General features: G+C 36.4%; 1 protein-coding gene across 1 annotated transcript in view; it reads left to right on the top strand.

The window, feature by feature from the left end:
- LOC107559574 (gamma-aminobutyric acid receptor subunit beta-2-like) overlaps positions 1-15,220 on the top strand; it is a 43,845-nt gene that overhangs the window by 15,666 nt on the left and 12,959 nt on the right. The window contains exons 4-6 of the mRNA XM_016243457.1: positions 195-415; positions 7,658-7,740; positions 14,191-14,328. Coding sequence (XP_016098943.1) covers positions 195-415; positions 7,658-7,740; positions 14,191-14,328 — 442 coding nt within the window. The remainder of the gene's footprint in view (positions 1-194; positions 416-7,657; positions 7,741-14,190; positions 14,329-15,220) is intronic.

The raw sequence follows: 15,220 nt of genomic DNA, 5'->3' as shown, positions 1-15,220 counted from the left end.
ATTGATGTAAACATATAAAAATATCATAGTGATGGCTGCATGTTCATAGTGTAAGTCACATGCCCATATTTCTCTAAATATCTCAAATTGATCATGAACTGAAAACCCAAATGCAGAGAGAGATAGGAGGAATGTTGTATTTCCCAGTAGTCTTCACGATCTCATCTTCTCCAAATGCTCCTCTTTTTTTTTAGGACTACACCCTGACCATGTATTTCCAGCAGGCTTGGCGAGACAAGCGCTTGTCGTACACGGAGATCCCTCTGAATCTAACCTTGGATAACCGCGTGGCTGACCAGCTGTGGGTGCCCGACACCTACTTCCTCAACGATAAGAAATCCTTCGTTCACGGAGTGACAGTCAAGAACCGAATGATACGCCTGCATCCCGACGGCACCGTGCTCTACGGATTAAGGTACGTCCGTTGAGGTCATCGCCATTGTCGTTATCGACCTGTAATCACGTTTGACTCCTCTCATCATTCTGTCCGTGCAAACTATTTGCAAACCACCCACATAACGCGTTCACGACGTGTTCAGAGGCCTGTTTTTATTTTCCCTGGCTGCTGATGCATTATGCCGGTGTAAATGACTCAACATCGCTGTCTATGTTTAGAAGGGATGAAATTGTTGTTGCTAATTCCAAAGCTGTGCATTGTGCTTGCCGTTCCTCAGCCTGACAGCAGTGTCCTTATCAGAAGAGTGCTTAAAAATTTAATATCTGCATTGCAGCAGATAATTCACTGTTGTTAAGGCGACCAAAATCAATAAATATAATTTATAACGCTTCATTATGTAAGTGCCCGCTTACATAAGCTATTTTTACATAACAAACTGCGTGCAGAAATACTAAATGCACATGATGAAACATTGATGGGAATGTGTGAGAGTGCCGTGACCTGGCCTGCAGAACATGGCTTTCGGGACTGCCAGCACGCTACTTTGTCAATGGAGACCTTCACATGTGAGACAGAGCCGGCTGCGGCCGCATGTGTGTGTGTGTGTGTGTGTGTGTGTGTGAGCATGTGTTGAGGAGGCAGTAATAGAGCGTTCTCTTTTGTGACATCTGAAATTTAGTGCGAATCTGTGCTCTGTTGCAGTTTGACACAAAAGCGTGTTGGAAGATGGGCTTTCTGGGTTTGTGAATGTTGTATGGGAGTGTGTGTTTGTGATGAGTTGGGGTGTGTTGTCTGTGTTTCTTGGGTGCCCTGCTCCACTAAGCCTGCCAAAGCATGTTCCTCAATTACCAGGAGAAGAAGAAAATAACAGCGCTCTTCTATAGCTGTCTGTGAGAGCCCAGTCTGACAATTTAGCACAGGCAGGTAGACCTGATTATCTTGCTCCTAAAAGACTTCAACCAATAATATGGACTCTGGCCAGGAGATGAAAATACACAGGCTTAAATACAATTTCTGAGTCATAATACGACAAGTTAATCATGTTACAGCTTAGCAGTCTGTGTCGTCCTTGTTTTAATGGACTAATGTCAAAATATTTTCAATTATTATGCCATAGATATTTTCATATTCATTTAGTTTCAAACTGAACTTTTAACCAATTAACCATGGTTTTATTAAATGTAAAGTTAAGTAACCATGTTTTTTTTTTTTTTTGGCGGATTGATTACCATTTGTATAATCAGTTTGATTACAAATACCATTGCTAAACTACTGTTAGTGTAGCAAAACTACGGTTCATTTGTGGTCATGGTTTAACTATAATAACCATGGTTTTTTGGTTTTATTTATAGTAAAACCATGGTTAATTTTCATAAGGGTATTACTTTTTTAAACACTACTCTGTTTCCATATGGACTGATAAAAAACCTGTATGCCTTCACTCCTGGAAGTTGTGTAAATTCAGCCAATGAGATCAAACTTGCCAGATCAAAAGTGCCTTCTGCTTTTGTGTGCAATGTGTATAAAGAAATCATTGCTATCTTAGGCTGAGACTAGTGTCGGATAGACTCATTTGTTTAAATGTAAACACAATGTCTTCTGTCTGATTTAAACCAACATTTCAAGAATAGTTTTAGCAGTGATCAGCTTATTGTGTTGTGATGTGTCCCATTCACAGCATTTTAGTACACAGCATAAGTTGCTTTTGATATAAACGTGTGCCAAATGCAAAAAAAAAAAAGTAATTTAAATCAATGTGCATATACAGACTAGGAATGTGAATTAAGAAAGTGTAAAGCATAGGATTAAAAATACCAAGGTCATGGGTTTGATTCCCAGGAAATGCATGAACTGAAAAAATATGTGTTTTGAATGCAATATAAGTTGCCTTGGACAAAAGCATGTGTCAAATGCAAAAAAATTAAGAGTTCGTATTGAATTTAACCACCAAATATTTGTTTTTAAACATAAATGTACAGAATTTTTGCAAAAAAATAATAATATAAAAAAAAACATTCTCTTAGGGAGGCAGAACAAGGACGTGTCACATAAAGATCAGAGCATTTACTTTTATATTACTTTAATATAGATTTCTTTTGTGATCCTGCTAGGCCGCTATTGACAGAATCAGACATAAAAGTGTGAGAGAAGGACATGGTATTGAATTCTGCTACCAGTTCAGCAATTTTCCTTGCAGTGATGCCTCTCAAAAAAAAAAAGTAAATTAAATCAATGTGCATATACAGACTAGGAATGTGAATTAAGAAAGTGTAAAGCATAGGATTAAAAATACCAAGGTCATGGGTTTGATTCCCAGGAAATGCATGAACTGAAAAAATATGTGTTTTGAATGCAATATAAGTTGCCTTGGATAAAAGCATGTGTCAAATGCAAAAAAATTAAGAGTTCGTATTGAATTTAACCACCAAATATTTGTTTTTAAACATAAATGTACAGAATTTTTGCAAAAAAATAATAATATAAAAAAAAACATTCTCTTAGGGAGGCAGAACAAGGACGTGTCACATAAAGATCAGAGCATTTACTTTTATATTACTTTAATATAGATTTCTTTTGTGATCCTGCTAGGCCGCTATTGACAGAATCAGACATAAAAGTGTGAGAGAAGGACATGGTATTGAATTCTGCTACCAGTTCAGCAATTTTCCTTGCAGTGATGCCTCTCCTATCTGAGGTTTCCTGTTGCTGCTGATATATTCACCTACCTTTACACAGAAAGATAGCACAGTTATGCGTGATTACACAAAATAAAATAATGCCTGCTATAAATAGAAGCTGTCCTATTCTGCCCTTAGACATCTTCAAGAAAAATAACACCAGCCAATGCAATTCACCTCCATATAATAGGCAACCTTTTCTGTAAGTGAGAATGAATGATAATGTCTCCATTTTATTGTGTGGCTCATCCACTGTAAATGAGAAGGTAAACAGAAGACCTCTTCTTCTCTCAGTCACTATGTGTAGTAATTTGGATTTGCTTAAGTCTATTATGTCCTAAATTAGTCAGCTGCATTTAGACAGAAGTGGCCCTAACTGCACTGTAACGCTTCTTAATTGGGCCTAGTACATAGCCTTGCTGAACACCTCATAGTGTGTGCTTAGCGAGTTATATTGCATTCAAAGTACACATTTGATCAGTTCATGCATTTCCTGGGAATCAAACCCAATGACCCTGGTATCTTTAATGCTATGCAGAAACACTTTCTAGTGCACATTCCTAGTCTGTGTGTGCACATTATATGTGTATGCGCACTCAAATGACATTCCATGTCTGTTGACATCATCAAGTGTTTTTGTTTTGTTTTGTTTTTTAGCCCCTTCCCTTCAACCATATAGCTTCCATTTTTCACCATCGAAACAATCGCTATACTTTTTAAACCTCTGGTGTTGTTCATGTTGTTGTCAAAAATTACAGATTTTAAATCAAATGTACTATATTTTAGTTTGATGTTGTTTTTATTTAATATTTTTATGTAATATTTTATTATTTAATATTTTTATATAACATTTTATGGTACTAAATTATATTTATTGAATATTGAATAGTTCTGACCCATTTTGTTACCTGTTAACCACTTTTTCAGCATAGACCTGAAAATGAAATTTCCAACTTAAACTATAGTAAAGCTAGCTGATTTACGACAAAGCAACAAATGCTTAACTTAACTTAAGATCTCTTTTTAAAGAAGACATTTGGCTGAAGATTATTATTGAAGTCAAATTTTTCTGTCAAGAATGAATGAACAGCACCAGAGGCTTAGAAAAAATCACATTCCAGTAGTTTAGTTTGCAAAATCCTTGATGCAATTCAGGACTACCGTTTTGGCTGCCGTGTTTTCAGCTCGTCCTCTCCCCACCATCATAATGTAATTTAGTCAGACCCCTGCGTGGTGTGTTGCAGCACAAGCCTTAGTAAACAAGGTCGTTTGGAATAAAGGTACACATGCTGCCTTGGGGTCTGTACCCAACCCTTACATGAACCTGTGCGGTGCGTGGGGAACCCGTAGCGCTGCGGCCCGCCGGTGATAGATGGATAGATGAAGTCTAGTGTGCTGGTAAAGAGAGCGCTCTTGAATGCATGTGGATGAGAAGACCTTGGCGTTGGTGGGTTTCAATGCAGGGAAGTAGCAGTCTAACGGCACTGTAGAGTAAACAGCTCTGACTTTTATTCCTCAGAACCTTTTCAAGCGGATACAAGCTGCCAGAGGCGTTAAGCGGCACTAAACCGTTGAGGGTCAGGCCTAGCTTCCTTCTACTCTTAATATATTGAGCCAAGCCCTCTTCAAGCGGATACAAATCAAGCAGTAAGCGGCAGGTCACAGTGAGACGGGGAGATGAGTAAGAGAGACTGGGGGCACAATCTGTTTACGTTTTTCTTCCTAACTCACAGACTGCTACAAATATATCTACCTTCTTTTAGTAAAATGAACATGTGCATTTGGTAATAAATAGACTTATGATGAGAAAGACTAGATCATTATATCAGATTTAATGGAAATCAGTGTTGGAGTGGTTGGGGGTAATAATAACACCTGACAAATAAATCATATTAGCCCCCTCCGATGAAAAAAACACACATCCAGGTTGCTTTAATATGGATTTGTTCCTTTGTTTTCTCCTTTATATCGTACTAATTCTTTTTTCTCTCAGGAATAATGCATGTTTAAAGGAAAAGTCTTAAGTGGCACCCATAATACAATTGTACAAAGCAAGTCATCAACTAGACAAAATTATTGTTGAAATAGTGTTCATTATTACCAGTTTTAGTTCAAAAGCATCAAAACTTTAAACAGAAATGATACATTATTATATATTTTCTTCAAACTGAATATAAGTCTCTTCTGCTCACCAAGGCTGCATTTATTTGATCAAAACTACAGTAAAAACAGTGAAATATTATTATAATTTAATCTCTGTGAATATAATGTCGAATGTAATTTATTCCTGTGATCAAAGCTGAATTTCAGTCTTCAGTGTCACTTGATCTTCAGAAATCATTCTAATATGCTGATTTGCTGGGCAAGAAACATTTCTGATTCACAGATGAATAGAAAGTTCAAAAGAACAGCATTTATTTGTAACATTATAAATGCCATCACTGTCACTTTATGCTTAATGCATCCTAGATGAATAAAAACATTAATAATTTATTTTAAAAAATGACCCCAGACTTTTGAACAGTAGTGTCTAATCAGTTGTTCTTAGACGGATGGAAAACTGAACCGAGCGTGTGCTGAATAAATGGCATCATTCAAGCTTGTTGAGGATTAATGAAAGTCAGTGTCATGAATGGACCCCATGCCAACAGAGAGAAAAAGAGACATGTTGTATGTAGTGAAAGAACGATGGACGATGGGAAGATAAGGAGAAGATGAAAGGGGTTTCAGAGATGAAAGGGTTAACAATGGTAAGGAATGATGGAGGAATCGAGAAATCGAGAGAAAGAGGCTAATCAACTCCACCTCGAATACTTCTCACAGCTTTCCAGCAGCACGCTTCCAGAAACACCAGACCTCATCAGCTGGAGGAACCAGTGACTCTCTCATCCATCCATCTCTTAGACACAGAAACGCACTGAGACTTTTGCTGACGACCTATAAATAGCCTGTTATTTTTACCTCTGCCATCTTGGCCTAATTTCCTGATTTCCCAGAGCTCCCAGTTCTTCCAGTGCTTCCTGTGGAGTTGTGATTGTGGGACGATGCAGCAGGAACCTCTGGAGTATTGATGTTTTTAGCATGCTGATTTATGATCGGGAAGAAAGAGAAAGAGGCTTGCTGACAAATCAGAACTCTATACGGTAAAAATTGCAACCCACAAAAAAAAAAAAAAAATTGCTGCTTTACATCGAATCAAAAAGAGCGGAATTTATTTGGAACAGATTTTTTTTTGTAACATTATGAAAGTCTTTAACATCACGCTTGATCAGTTTAATGCATCCTCGCTGAATAAAAGTATTAATTTCTTTCACAGAAAACAATCTTACTGACCCCAAATGTTGTCTTGGTGAACAAAGAAAGAGATGAGGCTTGTTCTCGCTATGCTGACAAACCATAATTAACCATAACCTACATGATAAAAACTGCAAAAATGTGATAAATGCTGCTTTAAATCAAATCAAAGTTGTACTAAACTCACAACCTGCAGTCACAAGTTCTACTTTTTATATATATATATATATATATATATATATAAATTAATTAAATTAATCATGATGGAAACTGACTGATGGTAATTCAAAAAGCTGAGTAGAAATATGAAATGATTTATTAAAATTAAAAGCAGAATTATTTATATTTATAATGTTTCATAATATTGAAGTTATTTATAATTCATGATATTTATATGTAAATACATTATAAATACAATGAAATGTATCGCAGTTTCCACAAAAATATTGGGCAGCACCATTTATAATATTTATAATAATCAGAAATGTTTCTTGAGCAGCAAATCAGCATATTAGAATGATTTCTGAAGATCATGTGACACTGAAGACTGGAGGAATGATGCTGAAAATACAGCTGCGCATCACAGACATACATTACAGTTTAACAGAGATTCACACAGAAAACAGCTGTTTTAAATTATAATAATATTTCACAATATTACTGTATTTTTTAACATTTGATTGAAATTGAAATAAACAGCCTTGGTGAGCATAAGAGACTTATGGAAAAAGGGAAAAAGAGGTGAAGTTGCACTCACATTTGTTGGAGAATTCAAGTGAAAGGATTTCGAATTGAGTTATGCGCTAAATTATTAAAGATAAGCAGTTCTTCAGATGAAGTTTTAACAACCCACATGAAGTTCAGAGGCATCTATTAAATTGTAGTTTCTAGTTTCTATAGAGAATGGCTTTGCTGCTGCAGCTGGGTCAGACTCAGAGGAGTGTGTTTCTTCAGGTAACGAGGACTTTGGTTGTCCACTCAAGATTGATACTTGCTCATTATACCATTTACTTACATTTGGCTGACACTTTTATCAAAAGCAACATGCATTGCATTGAAGGTACACAGTTTATCAGTTCATGCATTGCCTGGGATTCAGACCCCTGGCTTGGTGTTGCTGATGCTGTTCTCCAGTGTTTGAGCAACAGGAACGTAGTTTAAAGATCAATCTGCAGCCTGTTTGTGGGTGAGTCAGCAGTGTGGATGTGTAGATGAGGGAGGAGGGCTGCTCTTGTCCTTGAGAAGCGTCAGTAATCCCCACAGTCCCCTGTCTCTGCTCTGTATTCAGGATCACCACCACCGCGGCCTGTATGATGGACCTGCGGCGATACCCGCTGGACGAGCAGAACTGCACGCTGGAGATCGAGAGCTGTGAGTGCTGCACCTTCTGTCCTTCTTCACCCACAGCACCAGATCTATGCATCTGCTTTTCATGATCACCCTCACTAGAGGTCAACTGATATTGTTTTTGGACAGATATTTCTAGTACTTATTTTTATGATAACCAATAGGCAGAATTATTTATTTTATTAAAAAAAAAAAAAAAACATAATGAAAAATAATTACATTTATTATTATTATTAAAAACAATAAAATATGTAATAATATGTTATGATAATATTAATTAGTATAATTACTATTAATAGTAGTAAATAGTAATGATAATAGTAATTTATATGTAGTATATTATTATGAAATATGTAATAATAACAACAACAATAATTATTATAATTATAATATTACAATTATTATTATTATTTACTGATAGCCAGTATGCAGAATAATTTTTATTTTACTTTATTTTGTTTTATTAAAATTTATTAAATATTTTATTTAACATTTTATAAAAATATTGAAAACAATAAAATATGTAATAATAATAATAATAATAATTTATATTATATTATAATTATTTTGTTGTTGTTTTTTAAATATATTTATTTATGCCATATATAAAATAGTAATAATAATAATAATAATAATAATAATAATTATTTACTATGACCAATATGCAGAAGGGTTTTTATTTTAGTTTGTTTTATCAAAACATAAAATAATATAGAAAAATATTATTAAAAACAATAAAATATGTAATAATAATAATGATAATAATGTATATTATAATGGCATTTGTTGTTTTTATTTTTTTAATTTATGCCATAAAGAAAATAGCATTAATAATAATAATAATAATATGGTGGCAAATGTAATTTCATGTTTATGTTATTAATACATGCGATGGCGCCGCAGACGGCAGCCTCAGTGTTTGGCTCTCCAGTGTTTGTACTGTTTTTGTTCGTTTTTCCTGTTTTTTGTTTCTCAAAACATGATCAGTTTTACCAGGGTCTCCACACAACCATCAACACCTCCTGCAACCCCCCTCTCCCCCACTCCTACGTTTCAGATCAGTGAGGATGATGTGCGCCAGGTCTTCAGGAAGAACAAGAGAAGAAAAGCACCAGGCCCAGACGGTGTGACACCAGCCTGTCTGAAAACCTGCGCTGACCAACTGGCCCCCATCTTCTCACAGATCTTCAACAGATCACTGGAGCTGTGCAAAGTCCCTGCCTGCTTCAAACGCTCCACCATCATCCCCATCCCAAAGAAACCCAAGATAACAGGACTTAATGACTACAGACCTGTGGCCCTAACGTCTGTGGTCATGAAGACATTTGAGAGGTTGGTGTTGGCTTATCTGAAGGACATTACTGGACCCTTACTAGACCCCCTGCAGTTTACTAAACACTCCTCCAGACCAAACTAAGCCAGTTTTTATTCTATTCCTATTCCATCTATACCACACCTGTACATACAATTTATTATTTTTTTGTGGTTTATATTTATGCATGTGTATTTTATTCACATCTCATTTTTATTATCTGTGTGTTGTTGTTGTCTCCGTGTACTGGAAGCTTGTAATAAATTATAACAAATTCCTTGTATGTGCAAACATACTTGGCAATAAAGCTCTTTCTGATTCTGATTCTGATGTTAGACTGTAACTATGTAACATTAAGCTTGAAATGCTGTGCATTTCACATTTGAGAGTGAACGGCTGTTCAGTAACCAGTTGAATCATTTTCATAAGCAATGCATTAAGAAAGTCACTCTCCCTGAACAGTCTTGTTTCTTGTTGAACACACAGTCCTTTAATGGTGTTTTTGGGGTCTGTTCTGCAGAAACCCTCCAAATGCTGGCATTGATCTCTAAACCCAATATTACAGAACCGATTAAATAGAAAAGTACGGTAAAAACATAGGCTCAAGCGATTATGCGTTATCTGTTACCCCGACCCGTCTGATGATCTGCTTTTCAGCTGTGCCGTGACAGCAGTGCTAAATGATGCATTTACAGCCATAACAACAGCTAATCATCTCCCTCTTTATCAAGATCAATGGGCTTTCTATTTTGTCATTATTGCCTGTAATTGTGTGTAACGCAATTTTTCTTGTAATAAAACTGAAAGACACAGGAGAAGAATGCGAGGTCTTCTCAGTGTTTATCTCTGTCCCTGGAGTGCTGGATTACAGCGCTGTGATGTGATGCTCCGGCGCAGGCTTCTCGTTTCATCATTAAGTTGCCAGAAGCGTTAAGCAGCACAGAAACACTGAGGGTCAGGCCTGACTTCCTTCAGCTACCAATACACTGCGCTGTTTTCTCTTGCTCCCTCGTTCTCTCGCTCCAGCCCTCCATTTCTGGCTCTTTCCCCTCTCCTTTCACTCATTCCCTCTCAGGGTTATTATAGTTAACTAAAACTAAAAACATTTAAAAAAAAATGACTGAAATAAAAATGATTAAAATATATAAATAAAACGAATGAATAAATAATAAATAACAACTAATAACAAATGACAAAAAGCACAACAAAATTACTAAAACTATGAAATGAAATGAAAGCAAAAAATGTAAAAATAAAAACATTCAAAATATTAATAAAAACGAATAGTATCTCAGTGATATTAAAATAACACTGTTCTCTTTAAAGGTGTTGCAAAATTCAGAATTTAAGAATCTTTTATTTCATAAGTATACATTTAAATTGAATGGGCAACTTCAGGGTTGCCAGGTCTGCATAACAAAAACAGCCCAATCACATTCAGGTGGAAATTGGCAAAAATCACTCCAAAATCGCATTCGCATTCTATAAATACAACCCGCGGCAGCAGTATAAACGCAGCCCAATTCTGTGGGAAAACCGTGGACTTGGCAACACTGGGCTACATGCCCCACAGGATGTTGCATTGAAAGTTATGTTGAAATAACTAGTCAAAACATAAATTATTACATCAATAATTTTGACTAAATATTCATATTTATTCCTCATACAGTATGTACAGTATTTTTAGACATCACACCTAACGTTTACATAGTAAAAACAATACTGCCATCAAAAAAGATGTAAATTTTCCCATAAAGCATCACAAAATGGCTATCATTGCTAGATAATTGTATAAAAATGTTATTTGTTAATTGTTAATTCATTAATTGATAAATGTATCAATTTATTTTATACACACAAACACACACACACACACCATAGACTGTATAAAAACATGGACGTAGTGTCCGTGACGTCACACGTAGATTTCCGAAGAGCGTTTTTGAAGCTCAAAAGTGGGCGGAGCCGGCCGTCGCCATCTTGGCAGCCGCTCGTCACTCCCGGATAATCGAAAATGGGCAAAGAGGCGGGAGCAGGTTGCTGAAGCCACGCCCACCTAGCTCGACGGTGGTGACAGCAGCGGCAATCCACCTGTCACTCAAGTGGCCACGCCCCCTTAATTATGCAGAACTTTAAGGCTTAATATAATTTAAACGGATGAGTTATAAAAAAATTCACCCCCCTCACAGTCGTCACGAAGGGCAAAATTAGCTATATAGACCAAAATAATTTTTTTTTCTGCTGTAAAGTTGGGCATTTTAACATGAGGTGTCTATGGGATTGACTCCCTTTTGGAGCCAGCCTCTAGCGGCCAGTCGATGAATTACACTTTAAGTCACTTCCGTGTTGGCTTCACGAGAGAGAGCGGGAGGTTGCCGCTTGACACACACACACACACACACATATATATATATATATAGAGAGAGAATATAATATATATAAAATAAGCAGAAGAGCATTCTTCCACTATGACAATTAATTACAATTATTAAATAAATTATATAATACGCATATATAAAAAATAAATACAGAATTTATATACATTTAATTCAAATTTCTTTAGGTAGAATTTCAAATATTGATCATTATTAATACCAGCAAATGTTTCTAAAAGTGTCTCATATGTTGCTGATGAAAAATGGAATGCATTTTTTTTAAAAATTCAAATCGAATTCCAGTGGCGTTCACCTGGCAACCCTGCTTTCTGTCGTTTTCTCTCCCACACTCACGTTTCTTTTCCCGTGTCTGCACACAATCGTTATGTCAGTGCAGAAGTGAACGGAAGTGTTTTCACGCGGGCTAATGAGACACAAGCTTTAGCCTCCTTTTTCCTGATCAACTTGAGTCTTGATGCATTTTTAATAGCGGCAGCTCTCGGCTCGAGTCGCTCACCTCTGATGTGGATGCCTTTTCCTCTGGTTTCTCTCAGGGCCCCGAGAGAATAATGGAGCTGTAGAAGTAAATGTGATCTGTTGACAGTAATCAGCCATTCAATTGACAGAATCAGACGCGGTGGCACAGAGATAATAGATTTAATGGAAGTGAAACACCAGTCCAACAGTAGTTTTCTCTAGAGTCCTCGGCTCTCTCTCTCTTGTGCTTTCTCGCTTTCGTCTGCTCTCCGTTTAAAAGCCTTTTCAGACAGCGGGGTGAACACGACACAACCTGTGATGGTCTCCAAACGCTCCCACGCTAGGAAGACACATCTTATGATTGTCACATGACTCAAGCTCTTGTCGTATTTACCTCACGCTGCTCTCTGGCCCATTATACCGAATGAGAAAGCCGTATTTGTTATCTTTGTATTAATGCTTTATGAGGCCTACAGCTTTGCTGGCCTTTTTAAGTCTGTACCTGGTTGCCAAGTCATGCAGAGATAACTCCCTTGAATATGAAGAAATCAGAAGCTCACCGTTAATTATTCAATACACTAAATAGGTCACTGGTTCTCATTATAAGTTGCACGCAGACAAACTGGTGCAGATGGAGAAGGAACCTCAGCGAGGACGGAGAACTAGCAAACACACAGATTCCTTCACGGATTTGTGGATGTGCGTCTGTTTCATAAACATAATTTAATGATCAGTTGTTTTGAAATCTAAATGTCACCGTCAATATTTACACTGCACTTTCCATGAATATGTGCACTTTGGGATCCTGTTGGTTTATGTAAAGTATTAAAAACACGAATCCCACGCTTTTTGTTGGATATGTTAGATAAACTGTTATATCTAGAAATATAACCTAACATGAAACAGAGCTGGTTTCAAGAGTCTGTTCCCCCTTTAATTAAAATGCTGATTTTAGTCTGTCCCACCTCAGAGGCTGAACTTCTTGAATTAAAATGTTCACACAACATCATAGTTTTGACAATATACTAAATTAATTTTTCACTAATTGTGGAAAAACGCATTTTAAATGAACTAATGTTACTCCAAGGGTATAGAGTTTAGTAGAGATGCTTTGACACAGTGCTGTCAAATCGATTAATCACATCCAAAATAAACATTTTGTGTTTATAAAAAATTCAATAAAAAATATTTATTAAATATATACATGTATGCGTGTGTATTCATATATGATCATACAAATATGCACAGTACACACACACATATTATGTAAACACAAACTTTTATTTTGGACGTGATTAATCGATTTGACAGCACATGTCCCAACCAATATCCAGCAAATACTAAATTGTCCTCTAGCAATAATTTTGATCAAACAATTAAATGTCTGTTGTCTGCTGTTATGTTCCCACCAATGCCAGAATATATGTGTGTATATATAACATATATAATTAGTTTATTTATTTTAACTACTATATATAACAACTAAAAATTTACAAACAAAATTACTAATACATTTAAAAAAAAAAAAATCTAAAAATAAAAACAGATAAAAAATATTAATAAAAACTATAGTAGTATCTAAATGATACTAAAATAACACTGCTGCATGATCAAATTAACATCATTTTTATTTATTTATGTTTTTTACACATAAACAACCTTATTCCATTTTTTTGTTGATTGCATTTGTCCATCGCAACCTTCAAACCTGTTACCTAAAATACTGTAGCGAGAAAAAAACAAACATGAAATAAATATTTATCATTCATTTTTGGGAAATACAACAAAAACTTTTGGTCCCACCTATTGAGTGATGTAATTTAGAGATGTCAACTGAGTGATATTTACAACCCTGTTACCCATGTTTGTGTCATTTTTAGTTTGTTTTGTTCATGTTTAATGGTATAAGTTTTACCTATTTATTTCTAAAATGTTTTAAACTGTATTTAGACATGTCCCACATATTGGTTACAGGGTTGAAAACAAATCTAACCTCACATTAAATTAATAGAAAACTAATTTATTATAATATTTAATAATATACAAACTGTAAATGGACCTCCTGAGGATGATGATCACCACTTATTTTCACAGACCAAAAAAGTGATCATTTTTTAAACCCTTTCAGGCCCTGTTTTGTTCTCTCGTTGTTTAAAGCCCTTTAAAGCTTAGTTGCAGAAGGAAGTAAAACACAAAGCTAGTTTTAATGCAGAGCTGATTTTCTGCGGCTGCTCCTCTGTTGTCCTCATATGCATGGAGATGCACTCAGATGTGAGTTTGTTGTAACGCACGTGTGTTTGGATCCTCCAGATGGCTACACCACAGATGATATCGAGTTTTACTGGCGAGGGGGAGACGGAGCCGTCACGGGGGTGGAGAGGATCGAGCTGCCTCAGTTCTCCATCGTGGACTACAAACTCATCTCCAAGAACGTGGTTTTCTCCACAGGTTGAGTTTATTCTCTTTTGTGCGTGTTGTACAGTTGGGACCATGAGTCAGATCTGTTCAGAAGTATAGTTTGATCTCGGGGTGGGTGGAAGGACCAGAATATTATATCACCGTATGAGCCGTTTTATCACGATAACTGTATGATTTAAAGGTGACATATCATGAAAATCTGACTTTTCCAGGTGTTAAGTTCTATAATCAGGTCCACGGTGCATCTACCAACCAAGGAAACGTGAAAAAGATGAACCCAGTAACTTTGTTTTGGGAAGCCTTTTTCTGCAAGCGTCTGAGAAAACCAGCGCGTATGATTTCGCTCGCTTGGTGACGTCACAAAGGGATCTCATTATAATATTACCGCCCCTTAATCTGTAAGTTTCCATCCACAGCGCAGTCATTGTGTTTTCTCAAGTGACAACGGTGTACTACTTCTAATGCCATGGAGAAAGTTTGAGCAGAACATGCTAACTGTTCTGTGTTTGGCTGCACAGACGAGCACAGAACACTGTTTAGAGTCCCAGCCTCAGAGACGAGAGAGCAGTGCATTTATTTACTGTATATTGCTGCTGCCACACAGATCTAACATAAACATGTGATTTATTTCCCAGCTGCTTACCTTCACAGACATAACCCAGTGTTTTTTTGTAACTCGTGTGTTTTTAACGTAAACTTGTGTGTGAAAGAGAGCTTAGTTTAGTCCTCACATGCTGTGACAGCCGCTTTCTGTGCGTGTGCTTCGGATGTGTGCACTCAGAAAACCTTTTATCAGAATTTTTAATTCTAAACGCATGATTTCAGAGCGATAAACATGATAATCAGAACCAAAACAGATGTTTTTAGCAGGTCCGAGCTGTAAGCAGCTCTATTCTGGAAAAGGGGGCGGGGAGCAGCAGCT

The sequence above is a fragment of the Sinocyclocheilus grahami genome, unplaced genomic scaffold, assembly GCF_001515645.1.
Source record: "Sinocyclocheilus grahami isolate Dianchi unplaced genomic scaffold, SAMN03320097.WGS_v1.1 scaffold692.1, whole genome shotgun sequence".
NCBI classification, from domain to species: Eukaryota; Metazoa; Chordata; class Actinopteri; order Cypriniformes; family Cyprinidae; genus Sinocyclocheilus; species Sinocyclocheilus grahami.
The sequence above is the reverse complement of the archived record's forward strand: the minus strand, read 5'-3'. Positions and strand labels throughout refer to the sequence as shown.